The 24,025-nt window shown below is 35.7% G+C and overlaps 1 protein-coding gene across 6 annotated transcripts; it reads right to left on the reverse strand.

The window, feature by feature from the left end:
• Window positions 1-2,097: 2,097 nt before the first annotated feature.
• mcf2lb (mcf.2 cell line derived transforming sequence-like b) lies at window positions 2,098-23,905 on the reverse strand. 6 transcript variants are annotated; one of them, XM_051906051.1, is made up of 31 exons: window positions 23,551-23,905; window positions 22,803-23,157; window positions 19,028-19,111; window positions 16,806-16,920; window positions 16,642-16,732; window positions 16,340-16,453; window positions 16,119-16,235; window positions 15,204-15,353; window positions 14,966-15,090; window positions 12,489-12,603; window positions 12,259-12,378; window positions 11,930-12,121; window positions 11,452-11,643; window positions 10,185-10,329; window positions 10,033-10,097; window positions 8,780-8,859; window positions 8,585-8,651; window positions 8,185-8,300; window positions 7,914-7,983; window positions 7,700-7,792; window positions 7,094-7,186; window positions 6,164-6,289; window positions 5,832-6,053; window positions 4,981-5,073; window positions 4,777-4,855; window positions 4,618-4,675; window positions 4,420-4,541; window positions 4,226-4,291; window positions 3,873-3,968; window positions 3,193-3,302; window positions 2,098-3,106 (listed from the first exon to the last, which is right to left on the reverse strand). In XM_051906051.1, the coding sequence occupies exons 2-31, from the start codon at window positions 22,882-22,884 to the stop codon at window positions 3,029-3,031; spliced, it is 3,276 nt and encodes a 1,091-aa protein (XP_051762011.1). In that variant the 5' UTR covers window positions 22,885-23,157; window positions 23,551-23,905; the 3' UTR covers window positions 2,098-3,028. The 6 variants fall into 6 exon arrangements, with proteins under 6 accessions (XP_051762011.1, XP_051762013.1, XP_051762010.1 ...); XM_051906053.1 differs by lacking the exons at window positions 22,803-23,157; window positions 23,551-23,905 and adding an exon at window positions 20,146-20,306 and having other exon boundaries at window positions 3,894-3,962; XM_051906050.1 differs by lacking the exons at window positions 22,803-23,157; window positions 23,551-23,905 and adding an exon at window positions 20,146-20,306 and having other exon boundaries at window positions 3,873-3,962.
• Between the last annotated feature and the right edge of the window lie 120 nt (window positions 23,906-24,025).

Raw genomic sequence — 24,025 nt, forward strand, 5'->3', positions numbered from 1 at the left:
TGTGGTCATTCTGAAAACATGTGACCAGAACTCGGAATTTTATACCAGTGTTGTCCTGAGAAAGTGCTGTTATCTTTTTCTCAAGACACGTTTGCTTGGGACAGCTGCTTTTGTGTGTGCTGCCTGTGAAACAGTAGGCTATAAAGCAGTATATACATACTGTATAGTCAGAAGTCCATTCGTCACGATGCTGATGAGGGGACCTTGGATTTAGGTACTGGATGTCCTTTTGGGTTCATGACATGGCGTCTGCTGGTCTCAAGCAGAGTGCCAGTTGTCCACCAGTACAAAGGACCTGCACAGAACACTTAGCGCACATACACAGATACACATGATTCAAAGCTTTGTCAAAGTTGAAGTTGATCTGATCTCTGCTCTGAGCAGGAAACTTTCCCAAAACATACTGATAACATGTTCTTTTCTCTCAGTGAGAGGTACAGACAATATTCAAAAGTATTTTCTAGTGTTTGAAAAGGAAAAGAAATGCTTTAACATACATTGAAGAAGTCATTCAAATAATTTAACAGAAAGATAAATGTTGATTAATAACTTAAAAGATATATATTGAAGCGGCAGTGGATTCCAGAATCCACCCCTTCAATTCACTTACATTGGTAAAGACCATCAATGATTTTGTACATTACATTATTTTCCAATTGCTAACAAGCGTTTACCAATACATAAAGTAGCTAAACTCACAGCAACACACATACATCACACAAGTAGCTAAATAGTTAATATTATGCCCAAAACCATATTACACAGATGCTTCTTCAAAGTTAAAGTCGGTCCAGGCCCCAACTATAAACAGGACAGTTTCTGAAAACATACTGATAACATGTTGTAGTTCTGATGAGATGAGAAGTACGTATAATCATATTTCTTCTTTAGAGAAATACATAAAGACAGGATAACACTCTAAAAATGAGGAATAGTCAGATAGTCCAAAAGCAAGGGTGACCTTTGTGACCCTAGCTGTCCAGGGTGTTAAAGAAACATAGATCTATAGCTGGACACATGTTGACAGTGTCTCCAAACGGACAGACAAAGAAGACAGGTATCAGCAGACCATCTGAAAAGGACATTTCAACAGCCACATAATCATTCTATGGTTGCATATGAAAGAAATCATTCAAATAATTTAAGTTTTTTTTTCAATATCTAACAAGCGTTTACCAATACTTAAAGTACCTTTTCTAAAGTCTTAACACAGCAACACACCTACATCACAAAAGTAGCGAAATAGTTAATTTTCTGGGCAAAACCATATTTTGTTAAATAAACAGAAACTCTAAATTTCAAAAAGCTAAAAACCTTTTTCAACACATACTAACTCTATCAAAACACAGCAAACCTGATTCAAAATCGAGTACTTTAAGTATTGGCAAACGCGTGTTAGCAATTAAAAAAAAAAAAAAAAGTAAACTGTGACTCCGGGTCTTCATTCATCATATTTGGTCTTTTGGGTCTTTAACTGTAAAATTCCCCTACAAGTGAGACATGCAATATTATGCTATAATTTTGAAGAGTATTTTCTTTGTTTTTATAATAAATTTCATAATAATTTATAACTTATTTATGTAGTAAATAAGCAAAATATTGGAACTGGCCATTAAAAGAAAAATCAATAATAAAAAATATTAAATAAAACATTATTTTAAAAATCTAATAAAGTCATTTCGCAGTAAAAACAAATGCAGTTTTCAAAGAGCAGTGTGGTGTTTTTTCTTGAAAATTAATGTGTAGTTTGTATGGTTAATATTAATGTAACCGTCAGCTCAATAAGGTTTAAAAAAAAAATTTCGGCCCGCACACGGTTACATTTTTTCCCATCAGACCCTCAACCTAAAATGAGTTTGACACCCCTGGAATCCAATCACACCTATTTTCATTATCTTTAACAAAATTACATTAGATAATACTTAATGGGTAAATCCTATATCAAATAGTATCAATATCACTAATAAAAAAGTTAGAAATGTCATATTTTATCTGTTAATCATTGTGTATATTAATGATTACTATAACAAATTATTATAGAATGTTTGCAAAATGTAGAGTCCTAATATATTTAATGCCTAATCAAAACAGGCAAAGTCATTAGTCAACTATGGTTTTATTTTTTTATATGCATATATAAAACAATATTGATTTTTAAACATATTTTACATACAAATGGCACAGGGTGATCACAGTCACTTTGAGAAACAATATCTGCATATATGATATGCTTGCGTTACATGTAGGTCCTAGTTTCCTGCACACAATGATATAACAACTGACACATGCATTCACATTGGAGATCACAAGACTTGACAACAGACATGCCATATCCCAGTATAGACAATTACGGTGGCACAAATTACTACTACATTTTAAGGGATATGAAACATGTGTAACAGCATAATATAAGACAGTGTGTAAAGAGCCAGGTCAGGTGTCTCTGCGAAATGCATTACTTTGGTGCATTCTAAGACTACATTCTTAAAAATAAAGCTTCTTCAATGGGTCTTTGCAAAGAACTCTGAGTTATGGGAACAATAGTTTCCATATGTATACAGTTCTTTGGAGAGTCAAAAAGTTCTTGATGTTGCATTATAGGTTTTTACATTGTGGTCTAGAGATGGTTTTTTATATATTTAAATAATAAAACATCCACGTGGAGGCTGATAACTCTTTTTGGCACTAACCTTTTGGTTTTCTGGCTGGTTAGTATGACCACTGCTGGTAGATGTATGGTTCTAAAAAGCATTTTTCTCCATTGACAACTATTTAAAATTAGCTTTGTGTCCTCATAAAAAGCATTTTTTGTCACATTGACATTTAAATGAATGTAAATGCTAATGGACAGCTTTCTCCAGGTATTCTAAACCATGTGCTTCTACCAAGAACCTTTATTTTTAAGAGTATGCAAAACTTCAAAGTTAATGTTTAATATGTCTCATTTGCCTCTTTTCCAGAGTTATGCAAGACTCATAGTGTATATGCTGTACATTGATGGCATTTCAGACACGTTTACACTCAACTCTCATTCCTCAGGATCTTCAGTCTCTTCAGAAAGCTGGATCTCTTCCTGTATCTTCATAGACTGCAGCTCATCTTCACACTGAAATAAAGATGAGGAAATGCTTTAAAAACATGACACCCTTTTGCTTTTTCATCTAACAGTAAAAAACAGACATGGTCTTGCACCAGTTTATCTTCCTTCTCCTCCTCGGGGTCAGAGGTCACTTGCTCCTCTGCACTAAAGTATCCATCATGCTCCACAGAGGCATCCAGTGAAAGAGATCCTTTAGTCCAACCTGAGACAAACAGGAGAAAAAAATAGATTAAAGTTAAAAGGATGGGGAACAGGATTTGTATTGTAAGTAAACACATAAATGAGGGCCATGTAGAGATGACAGAGAAAGTACCGCTGAAGCCTCATCGTGACGTGATAGACAGGGGACAGACCAGTGACCATTTCCCAAACCACAAAAAGAGCATGCGTCGGTGCGTGTCAGAGGAATGTTACAGGTGCAATACAAGTTAATGTCTATCAACAGCATAAATAAAATGTGAATCTCTCCACAAATAACATTTTTGTACAGAAAAATTCACATTTCTGTTTTGAAATCCTCTTGCTCCATTAACTTCCATGGTAAATCTATTACCATAAACACATTTTTGTTTGTTTTTACAAACTGAGGGACTACTCAAAATTATTTTTTGTGTAACTGATGCTGTTGATAGAGCTAAACCCGAAACAATCTTGTATAGACAAAGACGTGGTCAGAACCACTCAGAAAGCATCAGATGAGACACACATATAACCTACAAGCACATGCTACCCTAGTAAGACCTCAGTGGAGTATTCTTAAGTGTGCACATACGTGTATACTCAGTATGTGTACCTCTCCTACGATTCTGAAACAGGCTTGATGTACTGAACCACCTGACTCCGCCCAAGTTAGGGTGTGGCCCTGTTTCTGGGAGGAAAATAACCAATCAGAGTGCATCTCTGCATCTTCTTAGTATGGCACAGTGCCTGAAGTACACCTGAGTGAGCTATTCCTTTGAGGATCAGCTCATTTTCTGCCTTTAGTCTTTAGAGAGCTTGGTGGTAATAAATTGGCTGTTTTTAGCATCAGCCATTTTCTATTTTTATTTTTAAAATCTCTCGAAGAGAAGATATCAAGAACATGTGAACTTCATGTTTGGTTTTCAGTCTGCTGAAATAGGTCACCTAGAGGTGTTGGGTCACTTCGGATATCCTGTCGTTTTGGTTTCGTCTCAAAGCTGAACGAAGACCCTGTAAACCACAAAAACAAAAAAACAAAAAAAAAAAAACAGAAAGAAGTTAAAGGGGAAGTTCATTAATCAAAAACAAAGTCTCTAATGACATAATGCATGTATGCATGTTGAAAGTTTTTAACTCACCTTTCGCTCTCTGTGTCATTCCAGGTTCTAGAATGTTCTCAAGTTCTTTGCCTCTTTCCTCTTCTGTCTTCTGTTTCTCTGCTCCTCCGCTCCTGAGGTTACTACTTTCATTTTTCACCAGTCTTAGGATGTGATGAATTTCATGTTATAAAATTAGCTCCAATATAAATGTGTAAATGTGATTGTGTGTAATCATACCTGTTAGTCGAGCTGGTCTCTGAGGTGAACTGTTCAGGTGCCTTCTGTTGACGTGCCTCTACATAACAAGAGCATGCATTTAAAGCATGTTTGTGTTAAATCAGTCATCTGAATGTATCACATATTTCTTTCCAAACAAACATAAAACCAGGCCGATACCTTTGTAGGCCTCCAGTTGTCCTGTTAGAAGTTTCTGGATTTCTGTCACCCAGATGGTCTTAACCTCCTCAGACACGGCCTACAAATTAACATATATCACAAAGCCACATAAAACCAGAGACATCTGATCAATCCAGACTTAACACATGTAACATGATCTTTTTAATAGAAATATGAACTCAAGACACACCCTCGTGTGCTCACCTGTACTGTGTAGACTTCATCCCTTGACCTGGACCAGATCTCAAACTTCTTGCTGTCCCCTTTAGCAGTCTCTGTTATTCCAATAGCAGCCATCTAATGAAGACAGAAAAGAGACCATCATCTCTGTATGAAAATAATAATAAAAAAAATATTTTTTGTGACCTTACTCGTTTAAATCTATAAATATGCAAATTAGGTATAATCTTCACAAATTGAATTTTATAAAAATCACAAGACTCTACAGAAAATGTTTTCTGCAGGGCATTTCACCAAAAGTTTAAATATTTGAGTTTGTGCATGTTATAAAAATGCTTCTTGCATTTCAAAAATAATAAATAAATGCAATTTAATATGGGCAATAAAATGCTAATGACCCATAAAATACAGTATATCTGAAATATAGTATTTTCTATTTTAGAAAAATGTCAGATCAGGAAAATGGCCTTTTAAATACGCAACTTTGGTAGTTACTAAATTTCCCTTAGCATGGGAGAAATACTATGGTTAATTGAACATAACAGAAGAGATCAGACTTACCAATATGAGCTCACCATCATTTTATTAAATTAAGCTAAGCATTATTACACTTTCCCCCGGTTTCACAGACAAGGCTTAAGCTAGTTCTAGACTAAAATGCATGTTTGAGCTGTTTTAACTGAAAGCAACTTGCACTGACATGCCTTAAAACGTCAGTCAGTGCCATTGTTTTGTCTCAAGATCTACACCACAGTAATGTTTGTTCTAGTGAAAGTTTATAAAAGCTACTTAAATGCCCTAATTGAACTAAGGCCTAATCCTGGTTTAGGCTAAGCCCTGTCTGTGAACCCGGGCCATAATGTTAATATACTCACGCTGAGCTCCTGTTTGAAGCTATATGAGGGGGCTTTCTCATATCCCTCTCCGCTCTCCTCTCGTCTCTTGCAGAAGAGCAGAGCTTTCTCGTGCAGGAACAGGTGTCTCTGCATGGGCTTAAACCTGGCCAGCTCTATCACCTTCACATGACCTCTCTTATGCTCCGCCCACACACTGAATGACCCCTGCATCAGCAGGCGACCCAGGTCTCCAAGATTACCCTGCATGGAATCAATAAATATTGCTTGCAGATGTGGAATAAATAGGAGTGACAAAACAATAATTAATATTAATGGGCATGACGTGATTGAAGTGTGTGCATGCCTTTTACCTCATATCCTGTGATGGCAATGAGATGCATTGAGTCATTTACAGCCTTCAGGATCCCTAGTATGGATGAAAGAGCTGCCTGCAGCTCCACTGAGCCCTCGCAGCCTTTACTGTACTTAATCATCTCCTAAAACACAAACATGCACACACACACACACACACACACACGTTTCCACAGTTATCAACATTGCAAATCTAGTAAAGTTTTTCATATTTTATTTTTTTAAAAATGCAATACACATTTATAATGCTATACTTTGTGTTGCTTTACCTTGGCAGTAAATGGTAAAAAACTAATTAACACTGCTGCGTGGTTATTTCAAATACACAGCAAATTTCACATCTTTCTCTCTTCTGACCAACGGAATCAATCTCTCTCTATTTTTTCTCTCTTTTGGAAACACTATCACAGACTTTTTTCTTTTGCTATAGGAGCAAATGGAAATGGAAATACAAAAATTATATTTGCTGTGGCCTCCCGTTTACCACTATAGAAGTTTACCCAACTATGGCAACTTCCGCTTCTGAGAACCCCGAAAATGTGAAAAGGGCCCATTGTGACGTACATCCAAGTTAATCAGATTACTAAAAAAAAAAAAAAAAATGTAGGGCAGGGACTTGGTTTTTTCCAGTGGTTGTTGATTGGATGGAGTAGATCTGAATGTGAGTTCGCAGTCGATTGTAAGAAAGGAGCGGGGTTTAAACAGACTAAATGACTGGAGAAATCCAGCATACATCACTTAAGACAATTTTATTGAAGATTATGAGGTCAAAACTTTTTTTTTTTTTTAAATGAAATGCGAGTAGGAATCGTTCAGAATAAGATCAACAACATGCATTTAGAATATAGAGTAAATTTTTATTTCACGCTGACTCTTCAGTTATTACATTTTCATATACACACACGTATAACACACATATAATCTAGTACCTTTAGCAGGAGCTGGTACTTAGTGATCCTCTGGACAGGCTTTAGTAGATATGAGTCCAGCCCCAGCTTGTGCTCTAGTTTTTTCTGACACTCCTGATGCACAAACACAATGTGGTAAAGTTGTTCAAATGGCTATCACTCACAAAGAGGGACTGATGTCATCAACAGATTGTGGTTAGTGTGTATGTGTGTCTGAGAGAGTGTGTGTTTGGTATAGAAAATTAGAGTACTGCATACTGCACAGTATGTACTGCACGTTACCTACTATTTAAAAAACAAGTATGGAAAACAGTCCTCAGTATTCACAGATAAACATTTAAAACGTTTAAACTGTGTTAAGTCTGCATTTTAATCCAATTTTGTAAAAATCTCTTTTGGTAGTGCAATCAAACAATGAACGAAGAAGAAGAAGATAAAAATCATTAAAAAAAAAAAAAATCATATTAAAAAGATCATTTGGAAGGTCAAGTGTAGCACATTTATTTGTTTTTGCTTGTATTACAAGCAAACAGAACATTGTATATGTTCATACACACTACATACTGCAAATATAGTATGTAATAGTAGTATGATAGTATGCTGTTTTACATATGTATGTGTGCATACCTGGAAGAAGGCGCAGTCTGAGCACTGTCTCCAGAGGCTCTCAGAACGAGGCTTGTTGTGACAGTATTTCTCATAAATCTGCAGCTCCCTCATCTAAACAACCACAATGAACAAAGTTCTGAGCATCACTGAAAATAATAAACTCCCAAAAGTTCACTTTTACTTCATACTTCAGAAACATGCTTTGTTTTCTTGCTAGTTATATAAAATTCACCCAGTTTAAAAAGCAGCGTCCCACAAGCTCAGGACAGTCAGTGTAAGTCTCCAGCTCTTTGAGGAATATTCTGAAAGAGAGGAATTTAAAATTAATTGTGAAACATTTATTTGATCAGTGATTTGTTCATTTAATCAGTGATACCTCCGAACAAACAATTCACTAAAATGAATCAGAATTTACATCCTAACTAATGATGCTACTAACTATTCTCCAAATAATTTTGTTTACATTTCAATGTTGTCTCTCCACTCCACTAGATGGCGCTCACCTTTTGTGGAAATTATAAATCTCCTGCATGTTCCCAAATAACACATCCTTCTTGTTCTGCAGGGCTGCAGGGATGAGAGTAGCCATGGAGGGGTTGTCCATCTCAGCAGCATATCCCTACAGCGTACACATGACATATTTAATGGGGGAATATCACAACAAACAGGATTTTCATGGCCCTTTTAAAATAAAGATTTTGGTGTAGACCTGCTTAACTTCCACAACAATAATCTACCTCCCAGGTCCATGAGGACTTCATGAGGCAAAAACTTCTAAAAACATGTAGGATAAGGCCTCTTTAAACAACATTTTAAGAAAATGTCCTGCCACATAATAAAATGAAATAGTTTTTTGATGTGAAAATGACTTTTATTTATGAAAGAACTGACAGATTCACTCACCTGCAAAACACACATAAGCTCTTCCACATATGCTCTCTCTGTTTCCAGTAACTCATTCATTACATGCCTTTGAACAAACACAGAGCACACACACAATGAAGAACAGTCAATTACTACACTGTAGAGGAGTGTTGATGGTCTAGTAAGGCACATGTGTTCCCCTCTTTCCCCTTTGAACATTGACCCTGGACTGACCTGCGCAGCACAGCCAGGGTTTCCTCCTCCTCAGATACAGAAGGATTGCGACTGCTCCTGTCAACCTGATCAAAGCTTACCTACATAGGGAGGATCATTATTGGGTAATAGTTAAGGCCCTTAACTTACATAGAGCTCACTACATGAGAGAAAGGATTATAGCATTTGCTTGTACAAAGAGAGTGATTTAAAGGTGCAATATGTAATATTTTCTGTCCGCTAGAGGCCTATTCAAAACAAAGGTGTAGCTTGATGATGCCAAGTTTGAGCGTGGAATCTTGGGACATGTGGTCTTCACCTCAACAGCCGGTGGAATAGAATTGGGATAGGACTCGGGAAGAAATCATGTTCATGGATGCGATTATTAACGTTACTGTAGTATGAAGCAGAGCAGGACCGAGTGTTGTTGGTGCTGAACGAGGCCGCTGGAGCGATTGCGCAACACACGCCGCGAGCAGCGGAACTTTTATTATGACACAGTCGCCGGCGCCGCTTCCGCTTTTTCGGTCATGAGTATGAGGTAACACAGCTCTGTTTATCATATTAGATACATTTGAGTGTGTTGAAAATGTAATAACGTTACTCTGTGCGTTCGCACAGCGTCTGCTGTGAGACACTTGTTTGAGACACACTGCAGATAGATCGATTTTAGAATATCATATTAAATGATGGATGGCTTGTGTTGATAAATGCAATTAATTTTAAAACGTATTGTATTATGGAGTTTCTGTATTACTGTTACTAAAAATAAAGCTACAACTGATTATGCTATGTTAGCTACTTTTGTTTTTCTCTGAGGCATGGTACTCGCAAAAAAATCAAGAAAATTAGATTTAAACAATAAGACTAACATTAAACGTTTTGAGCTCTATATAACAATAATTATTTTTCTGTCTATAAATATATCAAAACAGTTGTTCCCTTGCCTATTAAAACATGTAAATATTAAAGCGTCTTTGGTGTTTTCATGGTTTCTACAAAATAAAACCGGAAACCGAGGGTAACACGGGTATGACGCAATTGACAGGCGACTCCTCACACGTCCCGGAGCCTTGGTTAAAATTGCAATTGTCTTACGATTTACAAATAGTTGCAAACATTTGGGATATTGTAAGTACTCAAGTGAACAAGATATATAACACTAGCCTAGTAGTTTTTGGACATTTCACTGCAAAATTCTTACATATTGCACCTTTAAAATGATTGAAAAGGGAGGAAATACATTAAGGGCATTGTAGATGAATTATACATACTTCTTTACAGGACACCCTGCCGTCTGAGTCTTCACTAATACAGATGCTCTCATGATCCCTGTGAGCTGAAAGAGAAATAAACCAATTGCCTCCATTTTACACTTAAAAAAAGATAGATAGATACATAGATATATACATACATACATACATACCAGGAGATGAGAGTGACTCCGGTCGAGGGGCCACAGGTTGGACAGGGCGTGTTTGCTTGGCTGCTAGTTTCTTCAGGCTAACCCTCCTCCTCTCAAACATCTCTTGCAGTGAGGCTTTCTTCTCAAATGCACGCTTCACATGCTCCTGTATCATTACACATTATACAATATAATATAACACAATATAAAACATTATATCATTATTGGTGTATGCTAAATTATTCGTATTCATATTTATTCAATTTCTTTTTTTACACATTATTCCTTTTTATTAATCTTATTAATATTTTCTTTATGAATTGTAGTTGATGGCTATAAATTCATTTAATCATCCTAAATCGTTATATTCCTTATGTTGCATTTTTATTCTTTTACAATATTGATTTCTTTAATCATTTATATATTTTCTACAATATGCTCTGATATGTTTGATTATTTCCAAATGCAAGATCTTTGGTGTCTCTTCTGTGCTGTAAGATCGAGTGGATGTATTTTCCATCAGAATTGATTACGTGATGTACCTTTGTATCAAAATATGTCTGTTTCCATCGCATTAGACAATGCAAGATACACAATATTCTCTTAAAGGTGTCAAAACCACACCTCGTCTATCTATTTTCGTCTATCTTTGCAACCGTAGCATTTGACTGGTCACGCCGACCTAGCCGTTACGCCAACTATGACATAATGGATAAGTCTGTTTGACCTTTTCTTATCAGACCAAAACAAGTTTAGGAGGATGTAAGTTTCCTGCATATCCTGTATATTATTTGCTTATTTTGTTCTTCACTTCTGCTTCTTCTACTTCCTATCCTTGTATTCTGCATATATCTTCTTTTGTTTCCTTCTTTCTCTATACTCTGATCTTCAAAATCTTCATCTGTTAGATAAAATACTTTGGAATTTATTATAAACTACAGAATAAGATAAATCTAAATTACTTAAATTACTTGTTTGTCTCTATAATTGTACATTATTACTTGATAAATTTGTTATTCCTTATTCAAATTTGATCTCTGACATATCACTGCATCAATATCAATTATTCATTTATATAATTTTTTTTTTAACCACAAATACAACAATTGACCTATCTATTTATTTATCTATGTAATTCTTTATTATTTATTAAACATTTTAAAGATGTTTTTTGTTTATTTACATTTTTTATAAATAAAAAAAATTGCAAAGAATTTTTTTTTATTTCATTTTATGCTGTTGACTAAAAATTAAAATGAATTGAATGAGTTGCAGGTATTTGCCTCACCCTGAGCTCATTGTTCAGTATGCTCTCATATTCCAGCCAAACTGTGCTGATCTCCCACAGCTGTTTCTCATTGGCTGTCTCCAGGTAAAACTCCAGCTCTGACAGTGCTGACTCCGCCCCCTCCTGTGATTGGCACTTGTCAAGAGGCTGTGATGCTAGCATGTAAATCCCATCATCACACCATTTACACACCTGAAAGAGAATGTGGTGGAAACAGATTTGCATATACAGTATGAAAGTGGGGTATACATGTCTGTGTGTGTGTGTGTGTGTAGAGAATTTGCATGTAACTGTGTGAAGGTGAGGACTGCACCATCACTCCATGTCTCCCCAGCTGGGAATGTCAAACTAGTTCTGTCTTAAAAGCTTTATGGGTGGTATAAGTTAATGGTTAAATATCTGGACCAGTAACTGAAGGATTTATATAAATATAATCAAATATAAATATAAATGTGCATGTTTGTCTATTTCTAGTCACCATTTCCAGTCTTCTATGTAGCTCCATAGCCTGTGTCAGCATGGTCTTCTTGTCTTTTAGCTCTTGGATGAGATGCTCTCTCGCTTTCTGTAGCTCACTGCATTTTACTGCAACACTGTCATCAACATTCTGAGAGCTGTCAATCAATCCTTGGCCCTCGGCAACCACAGATCTTACTCTGTCCAGCACTTCCTGCAGAAAAAGTGTGTGGAGAGGAGGCATTCATCACAAGGGTTATTGAAAGCTTTAATATAAATTAGATTGACAAATCCATGTATATGTGTGTGTGGATGCATGATAACACAATTATTCAGCTGGCGGAGACTCACACAGACTGTCTTTTCGTGATTGGTCAGTTCTTGAAGGAGGTGTTCTGTTTGGGCGGGGCTTATTCCAACATCTGAAAAAGCATTCAGTGTTTCTGTTGCCTGCTCCAGCTCTGTTTGCAACTACAAGACCATGGCAAATGAAAACAGAGAGCAAATATTATTAGTAAATTCTAATGTATTGCAGTAATAAGAATAAGCTGTAAAATATTAGTGTCTTTTAAAAGCAAGACCTGTTGAAAGCTGTGCTCAAACTGGCAGAGTTTCAAACATAGCTCCAGTTTATTTTGATGCTGAATCCAGAACTCATCAAATGCTGTAGAGCTCTCATTCAACTGGGATAATAGCCTGCAAGTTGGCAGGGAAAAAGAAAGAGAGGGATATATGAGAGAAATCTGCATGAGGAAATAATTGACAGTTGAGGATAAGGTAATATGAGGAAATAATGATAATTATTTCCTCATATTGAGGAGATTAGGTAATAATAAATAATTGTTTATTGAAATTTAAACAAAACAAATATTACGTGAATATTAGATGAAATATGAAATAGTGTATAAACCACCAGTGTTATTGTTAGATAAACTATTAAAAAGGTGTTTATATTTGAAATAAAACTGAAATTAAATAAAATATAAATATTTTTATGGAAAAACTCTTAGGAAACTAACTGAATAAGTTAAAGTTGAAGTTTAAGTAAATAAGTTTAAGTTAAAGTACTAAAATGACTCAAACTAAAATAATAAATTGTTAAATCTATATATATATATATATATATAAAAAAAAAAAAAACTGAAAATAAGAATAAAGAAAACTAAAAATAAAAGTAATTTCAAAATATTAATAAATACGATAATAGTATTATATTATAGTATTATATAAATAATGCTAAAATAACACTGTAATCTCATTTATGCTGTCTAACTGTCTATTGAGATCCTAAAGCATGAAGTAACGGTGAGATACAAGCGTAAAGTCATGTGAACCACTCTGCCAATGCGATAATGCTCGCCCATTATGTTTAATGAATGGGTCAAACCATTAAAATTCAAATAATACATTGAGCATGAGCATATCAGAGTGATATATATATATATATATATATATATATATATATACAGGTGCTGGTCATATAATTAGAATATCATCAAAAAGTTCATTTTTTTATTATAAATTATTTTTAAAAATGAAACTTTCATATATTCTAGATTCCCTACATGTAAAGTAAAACATTTCAAAAGTTTTTTTTTTTAATTTTGATGATTAGAGCGTACAGCTCATGAAAGTCCAAAATCCAGTATTTCAAAATATTAGAATATTTCCTAAGATCAATCAAAAAATGGATTTGCAAAACAGAAAAGTTCAAGTTCTTTAAAGTATGTTCTTTTGTGCACTCAATACTTGATCGGCAGGACATATTACAGCAAATGACTTGCTCCTAGCACAAATTACAGCATCAGTGAAGTGTGGCATGGAAGTGATCAGCCTGTGGCACTGCTGAGGCACTATTGAGCCTTCAGATCATCTGTATATTGTTGGATCGACTGTTTCTCATCTTTCTCTTGAAAATATCCCATAGATTCAGGTCAGGCATATTGGCTGGCCAAAAAAGCACAGTAATATCATGCTCAGCAAACCACTTGGAAGTGGTTTTTGCACTGTGGGCAGGTGCTAAAGTCCTGCTGGAAAAGGAAATCAGCATCTCCATAAAGCTTGTCAGCAGATGGAAGCATAAAGTGCTCCAAAATCTCCTGGAAGATGGCTGCATTGACTTTGCACTTGATAAAACACAATGGACCAACACCAGCAGACGTCACGGCCCCCCCAAATCATTATTGACTTCAGAAACTTCACATTAGACTTCAAGCAGCTTGGATTCTGTGCCTCTCCAGTCTTCCTTCAGACTCTGGGACCATGATTTCAACATGAAAGGCAAAATTTACTTTTATCTGAAAAGAGGACTTTCGACCACTGTTCACTGTCCAGTTCTTTTTCTCCTTAGCCCAGGTAAGATGCTTCTGACATTGTCTCTGGTTCAGAAGTGGCTTGGTAGTCCTTTTCCTGAAGATGTCTGAGTGTGGTGACTCTTGATGCACTGACTCCGGCTTCATTCTACTCATTGTGAAGCTCTCCCAAGTGTTTGAATTGGCTTTACTTGACAGTATTCTCAAGCTTGCGGTCATCCCTGTTGCTTGTGCACCTTTGCCTACCCAATTTCTTCCTTCCAGTCAACTTTGCATTTAATATGCTTTGATATACACTCTGTAAACAGCCACCCCATTCAGTAATGACCTTCTGTGACTTACTCTCTTTGTGGAGGGTGTCAATGATTGTCTCCTGGACCATTGCCAAGTCAGCAGTCTTCCCCATTAGTGTGGTTTCAAAGAACAAAAGATACCCGGAATTTATACTGTAGGGATGGTCATTTAATGAAACTCAAATGTAAATATTCTAATATTTTGAGATACTGGATTTTGGACTTTCATAAGCTGTACGCTCTAATCAACAAATTAAAAAAAAAAAACTTTTGAAATGTTTTACTTTACATGTAGGGAATCTAGAATATATGAAAGTTTCATTTTTTAAAATAATTTACAATAAAAAAATGAACTTTTTCACGATATTCTAATTATATGACCAGCACCTGTATATCAGATTGAGATGCAGAATAAACTAAAAAAAAAAAAAAAAAAAAGAGTCAAAGATGTACCTGTGCACTGTAGCAAGGTTCTCCAGCTGATCGGGGTTTAGACTGCTGTCCGGATCTCTGCGAACAGGTTCCCTGATGTTCTCCAAGAGTTTCCGTCCTTGGCTGTGAGCTCCTGTGATCTCTTCCTAAAGAGAAAACAATGACGCAAAGAATAATTTTGTAAAAACCTAATGAATGTGTGAGGTGGCACATATTGAATACTACTGAATATTTTTAATGTTTTTTTTTTAATAAATACTTTCAAACTGTCTTTTCTGCTGGTGTGTGCATTGAGCAGATTGCCGGCTGTTAGGAGATTGTTAGGCAGCTCTGTTTCTGCCATCTCTCTGCCAAACACTTGCAGTCTCTGTGCCATCCTCTTCACTAACGCAGCAAAGCTTTCAAGATCCTACAGGCACAAAGGAATCATAATTTCACATACAATGTATATTACTGGTGTAGCTTGTTTCGTTTCATATATGTAATGAGGTTTTTAATGTGCACTTAATTATTTTTCTCCAATTAAAAACACATAAAACGTAATTAAAATGACTTTTAAAATTTGTTTCAATCATGTGCATTAAAATGCCATAAGGTTTTATCAACAGCCAAATAAAGATTGGAATTTTTGCAGGTGAAATCCAGTCATTTCAATAGTAATCCACTTTATCGAGAATTTTGCGTGCGGGCAAAACATTTCTGAACACAGATTTCGCAACGGATATAAGTTAGTGAATTCACCACGTTGTCCAAAAGAAAGCTGCTTGGTTTGAAAATGACTTCTGTGTGAGCTGTTTCCTTGCTACACTATTGACGACACTATATTCCCCACGGAATTTTGCTGAAATTACATTAATGATTTTAATTAACACACCTTTACACTTCAAGCTTGTCAGACAGCAATGTTGCAATCACATGAAAAGCTGTGTATTATTAATATTATGATTATGATTTCACTTTATCCCACCGATTATTGGGCACTGTCACTCGTAATAAATGAATCATGGCTGACTGCAAATTATTCATTTCTACAAATGAATTGGTAAACTATTTGATTTCGCGTGATGCTGCATCCACACCACTAGGTGTCACTTTAAGCTGAGTCATACCCATCCATAATGCAACATAAATAAAAAATACAGAGTTCAACTTTAAGATGTGTATTTGTTCTTACAGTGCGATGAGAAATCCAGGTCTTGTGGCAGTAGTATTGAGAGCCACCCAGTTCTTGTGTCAGCTGACTCCGCTCAATATAAAAGTGCAGATCAACCACTGAGCTTAGCATGAGGACCTTCAATACACACACAGGCTTTGTTATTTACAATGACATGACACACACAAACAGATATGGCTTGTACAAACATAACAACAACAACACACATTCAGGTTAATTACCGGTACTTTAAAGTCATCTCTGTGTAGTTTAAAGAACACGTCAGACAATGTTCGCTGCAGGATAGCACTGGGTCTCAGCACCAGAACGAGACGAAGATTAGCAGGAAACCAGCCCTACACACAAACATATAAGAAAGTACACAAATTCATATTATGCTAAATATATTAAAGACATATTTTAAAATATATGACAGTATATTATTTAAAATATATTATAGTATCTGCAAAAATATTATTGAAGACAATGTTTATGTGCGTTTATATAGGAGAGAGTCAGAAGAATCAGGTGCAGTCAGACTCACTGAGATACGCAGTAATGTTGCCTTTAAACACGTCCATCGATCTCGACGCCTATCAATCACCACGATAAAGCCCGCACCTGCTGCACTCAGACTGATGGAGACACATGCACATGTGTTACTGCTGTCACCATAATATTCAAACGTGTGTTAATGTGTGAATTTACCTGGGAATACTTGTCAGGTAGGTGAGAACATTACGAAACTCTTGGTCTCCAAGTTCACAAAAGGAAGGGAATTCTGGGAAGATAATGATAGGGCTTCCGTCCTGTCCTCTTCCCCCTAAAATAGACAGGCAGAAATATGAAGAATCAAAGAGGAAAATCCCGCTCCTATAATCTGTTGAACAGGCAAACAGCAGGGGGCAATAAACACCAGAAACCCTGCTGTCGTGTGTGTTGGCATGCATCAGAGATCTTAAATTAGCACACAGGCAGGCCAATGAAAACCTGCTCACACCACCTATATGCTGTGTCACAGTTTTCATATTGTGTGCTACTGCTACAACAGTTGTTTGAGAGGTCTGTGACAGCCAAACTGTGACATAATCCCAGATCGGTTTGTTATTGTTCCTATCATCTGTTTGGTAGCTAGTGTCAAGAATTCTGCTGCATTGACAAGACTGTGCCACAATCACCAAAAAAAAAAAAAAAAAAATGTACAAGCAAGATTAGAAAAGGGTACCATCCCTGAATCTTAACTATACACATCACACCACTTGCCTGTGCAAAATCATAATGATGCTAGCTTTCTATGGGTGGTAACTAGGCTGTTGCTATGTAGTTGCTAAGGTGGTATCTTGCATGTAGTTACACTTCCTTTCAAAAGTTTAGGGTCGGAATATTCTTTTCATTGTTTTTGAATGCTCACCACGGATTTGGTTGATTATATTATATTATATTATATTATATTATATTATATTATATTATATTATAGTCTTCAGTGTCACATGATCCTTCAGAAATCATTCAAATATGCTGATTTGCTGCTCAAGAAACATTTCTTCTTATTATTATCAATGCTGCTTAATATTTTTGTGGATACCATAATAAATTATTTTTTAGGATTTTTTTTTTTTTTTTTTTTGATGAATAGAAAGTTCATAAGAACAACATTTATGTGAAATAGTTTTTTTTTTGCAACAATGTAAATGTTTTACTGTCACTTTTGATCATTTAATGCAGCCTTGCAAAATAAAATAAAATAAAATCTTTCTGCTCCCAAACTTTTGAACAGTAGTGTATATTGTCACTAACTGCCCCAAGTCAAAAGAGACCAAGTCTCATTCATATGTCCTGGTTTCTAGGTTTGGGTTGCTCCCATGCAAGCGGGATTGTTTTGCTCATTTTACAGCTTAGAAAAGGGATTAGTGAGTCATCCTCTGCTCACCAAGTCTTACTAATAAATATAATCATAAACAAGATAAAATGAAGAGAAAAAGACACCTAAGTGTTGTCAGCATTCCCTCAGGATAGAAACTATGATTAACCCAATGTATACTGCGAGATTCAAAAACATCACTTTATTCTTCCTATCTATTCGCTCTTTCAAATCAGGATAAAAATACAAGCTGAAACACTGGTGGTAAGACAGAGAGAGATAGCAGTGATGGAATGGAAAGAGAGAGAAAGAGAGTGCGACAGAGAAAGCCACTGGGTGAAGATCCCAATGTGACAAAAATATAAATTTGGCAAGTCATGCCTTATTCTCCCTGTCTCCATGACAACAGGACAGAGATTGTGCAAGCATCGTTTACTCAGTTCAGTTTAACAGTAACAACCTGTCATCAAAAGCAACAAATATTCAGATGAAATCCTTAAAGCTGCAGTGTATGTACATGCCCACATTTCACAAAAGTGTTTCTAAACACCAGAATGTCTTTTTCCTCTCCATTGTTTTTTTTTTGTTTTTTTTTTTACATGCTTTACAGAGAAACACATTCAAAAATTTTCCAACCATCCATTACAGACAGAAGCAGGAAATTATGTAACGTGAATTTTGACTAACAAATCTCACTAGCGTTTATAATGTTACATATTCAAATACATATTTTTTGTGCTCTTATTGAAAAACTCTTTTGTACTACAATATAAGTGTAGTGTTTCTATAAAGATAAGTGTTTCTATTGCAATACACTAGAAATGGAGTAAAATTCCTCCTAAAATAAAAATGTGGATGGCATAACTGTTAGTACCTAGTTATAACCCAGTTGTTTTAATTGCTATAATAAGTACATAGTATGTACGTGCGGAACAGGACTGTAAAATAAAGTGCTACCAAGAGATATCATTTGTTTTTCTTTTTCCCTGTGGGTCCTTAACAGTTGGTCCCTGGATAATGTTTCAGTTTCATGGATAAAGAAAGAAATGCGAATATAAAGAGCGTTTACCTGACAGGAACGCAAACTGTCTCTTGAGCTCAGTGATGATGTCAGCAGCGAAGAGAGGACTGGACTCCTTCTGCATGATCTCATCTGTAACAAACACACAGAGACACACACACTAACATCCCGTCTACAGTCATCGTTTACAGGATTGTTCTAGTTCTCCCTGTAACCAGGGCAAGACAATTATCCTGCTGTATCACCATTTAAATGAGGTTTAAAACACTCTTCAGCAAATTTTTTGCAGTGCCTTATTTGCACAATAGCAAATAACAGAATTAAAATAGCACTTATCCTATTGTTGTTAGTTGATGTTAGTAAGATGAAATAAACCACAGGTGAAGAAGTTAACCACAGGTAAGAAGACCCTACAGAGTCTGCATACACACACTAATATATTACTGGCTGTCTTGAATGTATTGTATCTTTTGCTGGTGTATATTACCATCTGAGGTAGGTGAATCTTGCCCAAAGCAATTCCCATGCTCTAGTCAATGGCACATCAGACATGTTTAGAAAGAAAAGAGTAGGTGATTTCCTATCTATCTCAACCAAAACTACCTCTGGATATAGTGCCACAAAGTGTGTACAGCTAATTATCTGCATGTCCACACCTTCTATTGTATATTACATTATGGCCTCAATGTTTTTTTTTAATTGCAGGATTAAGAAATGGATTTTTTTAAACCTACACACCAATCAGATATTATAAGCGGTACTTAAAAGTGAATGACAGAGGCCTGAAATGAGTGAGAATATATCCATTGCCTTCTTTTGTTCTTCTAAAATAAGAGTGTGTTGTCCCATTGGAGTCAGATTTACCCCCTTAGGATATTCACACACACTGGACAGAAAATCATCTGTCACATTTCAAATGAGCTTTTATGGTAGCACCTGCCTTTTCTCTCTCTCCTGCTCTCAGTTCTAATCGGTTATATTTAGTGTGCTTCATTTGTATAACACAAACTGCAAAACTGCACTGCCATATTTGTCAAAAATGAGTATAGTAAAATAAAAATAGTGCAAATGGAGTAAATAACAAATTAACAAATCAAATCATTGTATGAAATATTTTAAAATAATTTTACATTTAGGATAAAATAAAATGACAAGTCCTCACTTACTTTGGAGCCAGTGGCAACATCTGGAAAATCTGTAATATTTCTCAATCTCTGCTAGAGGAATGCACACAGTTTTCCCTCCATTCTGTACATCCATCTCTCTGTTTCTCTCTTCCTCTTATTGTCAAATGTCTCACTAAATCCTCAGTCGTCTTGTATCCATAAGCTGTGATCTCAGAATGAGCTACCTGAGACAGGTGCACCAGGTAATGACTTCCTCTCTCTCTCTCTCTCTCTCTCTCTCTCTCTCTCTCTCTCTCTCTCATTTCCAGACTTCCTGGAATGGACTGGTCCCCTGACGCACATACACAGGTTCCCTTCACCTGCTGCAACATTTTTATAACTGATAAGAGTGATGGATCACTGACTGTAAAGCACTGTACGTCCTTTGTTTACACTCTGTCTATGTCTGTCTGTGTCGCCACAATCACCCCAAAAAGAGTCTGCCGCCCCCCCCAGGAGCCCCTTCCCCCATCACATTGGTGGATGAATGAACCCCTGTGTGTGTCTGCGTTTGGTTGGTTTCTCCCCAGTATAGGAGGAATCTGAGTGCCATCTGATCTTGCTGAGGAGGGAAAGATAAAAGCTGAATTCAAACCAAGTCACTCAGTAGCCATTCAAACCAACAGATAACATTTAAAAGAAGAAAACTGTCTTTATAGTCTGGTAAATCTCTCTAGCACTGGTATACTTGTCTCTTTCAGACATGCATACAAATGTAAATACAGTTGTAAATACAAAATAAAGTTCAGACAAAAACTATATGCTGATAATATAATTTACAATAAATAAAACTCCATTAAATTAGAAAATTTGGCTTTTTTAACCCCACTACATACTGTTCAAAAGTTTAGGTTCAGTCAGATTTTCTTTTTAAAGAAAAGATTAGTTTTATGATATATATTATTAAAAACATAATAAAATAGTAGTTTTACTGTATTTTTGATCAAATAAATGCAGCCTTGGTGAGCATAAGAGACTTCTTTCAAAATATTTCAAAATATATAATATTCTGAACAGTATTGTACTGTACAATCATCTAAAGACCTTTTGAACATGCCAACAAAAGTGGTGAATTTTTGACAGTGTTAACATGCTTTCACTCACTCTGTCCTTGTGCCAGCGGGACCAGAGGAAGATGTCCACAATCACTGCCTTGTTTGGGACGCCTTTTCCTGGATTTCCTCAGCATAATTTTCCCCTCTATTGCTGTCGGATACCTGACCTCACAATGTTCTTTTAGATATACTTACGATACTACATGGTACTAAAATCAAACAGTTGACTGCAATAGTTAAAGTATCAGCTACTACACTCAATTTCAGAACAGCTAGTAGTTAAACGACATACATGCTTACCTAAAGCCTGTGGACTAACTACTGCAGCAAGCCACACTGCTACTGTGGAAAACTGTTGTATGGTATCTGTTTTTGTACTCAGCAGTAACTCTGCCAAACACACACACACACCCCCCAGCATGAATCTCACATGACGGTTTTTGGGAATTCTCTTCTAGCCTTGAGCTTCTGAATATGTTCTGAATCCCTACTGTATTTCTAAAGCCTCTAAATTGTGTTGTACACAATCTTCTACATGCCTCCTGGCCTCAGATTAATTTTTTAGCAAGTAAAAGGCCTTTTAGTATCATTCCAAAAATGTCCACCTTTAGTTTATGGTACACGTCTTTTTGCTGTGAAATCTTCCATTTTTATAAAGTAAACATTATAATTACTTTTATATTGTTATTAATATTTCAAGATGAACATTTACCAGACTGAAGTAACTTATATTTACTTGATTATCTTTACATTATTTTATATTTATTAAAAAAAAAAACAAGCATATTTTTGTTAAAAAAGTATGTATCATTGATACAACAGGCTTTTGAAGAATGTTTATTTATACATCTCTCAATGCTCATTGCATTGCATTACATTATATGTTTTGCCCCCCCGAAAGCAAAACTACAGCATTTAATATCATCTTACAATGACATATTATTGATAGATATAGAATGACATATTCTATTGATATTTATATGCTTTTTATGTAAGTAGTCTGTAAATATCATTGATTTACATTACAAGCAATCAGAATTTCATCTCACTTTTTAGCCATATAAATAACAACAAATGCACCAAATATTTTTGCTCAGTTTGGGCATTTGAAAAATTTTTTTAGATATTTTTTCCTCCTCGAGTGTGAGTTCCATATTCTCACTATTTGGGCCATAACAGCCTGATGTATCAAATATATTACAAAACATAAAACATATATGCAACTTTTTTTAATATATATATATATATATATATATTATCTAAAGGTACAATAAACAGTTACATTTAAAAAAAGAAAGAAGATTTTAAAAATAAAATTTCATATGTTAGGGTAAGTATTTTAATGAAACAATATCACACAAGCAAGAGTGCTGCTGTTCCAAATATCAACTCGGTTATGATTTGGCCGATACTTGGCCCATGAAGTGACCAAAATTTGTGGCCACATATAAAATGATGCTGTAGTACTGCTGTAATATTTAAAAGGTGAACAATCCTTACCACTGGAAAACATTACTAATACGCCACTCAATGCCTATAAGCATTTAAACAGAACCAAGTAGCTCTTTTATAAGCTGAGTGACAAACATACTCATTTCTTACCAATGCTGTGATGGACATTGCTCAATCTGCGCTGTAGCACTTGCACGACTGCCTTCTCTGTCTGCATCCAGATCATCGACATCCTTCACTCCAGAGGGAAGGAGGACGGATAGAGTGGACGTTATGAGAAGAATATCACCCTCTGCCCTTCAGTGATGGGCAATTCAGCATCAGCATCACAGAGAGAGACGGGGGAGGGGCTCCCCGATGACACCTACACAGTCAGACAGTCTGAATATAACCAGTGCAAACCTCACACGCATGTGCACACAGAATGGCATGACATGCTGCTCCAGTTAGGACTTTGGCGCCATCACTAGTACTGTTTCTGCTATTACAGCACATCATAATGCACCTGGAGTGGAAGCAAGAGGACAAGATGAAAGAAAAAAATTAATTCACTGTGATTGACTTGAATTTCATATAGTAACAGTATGTATAACAGAACAAAAAGATGCTCAGATATTTTGACACAGGGATTAGAACTTATAGGAGTCAGTGAAGTTGTGGGTTTGGGTTTAGAACTTTACAGGAAAAAACATCATAGCAGTATTACAGCAGAAAAGAGATGAAGATTATTCAGTAAAACTTTGTAATTGATATATTTGCATTTGTCAGTATATACAATCTGCTGTAGGTTCTATAAGTGAGCATGTTTCATGATCGTAGCTACTACTAACGTTAGGCCTAAATACAATCTAAAATGCTTTTTTACATTTTCTGAGAGAAATGTGTGTGTGATGCTCACCTATGTAAATTGGTGGTTGGTCGCCAAGATTTTGCTGCCTGTGGGGTTAATGTCTTGAGAGGTTTTATGCTCGTTGCTATGTTGTTAATATTTGAATGCATCCTTCATGGGTGTGTTTATCATTCACTAAGCAAAGCCCGTTAAATAGCTACTATTTGAAGGTTAATTTAAGTCATGGATCATTGAGGTTACACGACGAAGTTTTATACATAGGGTTTTGTTTTCGTGTTTGCCTAAGTGAAAAATAATTAGTCACGTCACTTGACGTCGCTTGGTTATTTTCCATGAATCATGAATAAGGGCGAATAGCGAAGTTAGTAGTAAATTATGGAACTGTTTCCGCCACGGAATAAACAGTAAAAAAAAAAAAAAAAGCTTTTTACCTTATGTCTCACAATTTAGATTTAATAATATTAATAATATCGTGATTCTGAGACCAAAAAACTCAGAATTGCGAGTTAATCTTGCTATTTTG

This window comes from Ctenopharyngodon idella, chromosome 9, assembly GCF_019924925.1.
Source record: "Ctenopharyngodon idella isolate HZGC_01 chromosome 9, HZGC01, whole genome shotgun sequence".
Lineage (NCBI taxonomy): Eukaryota > Metazoa > Chordata > Actinopteri > Cypriniformes > Xenocyprididae > Ctenopharyngodon > Ctenopharyngodon idella.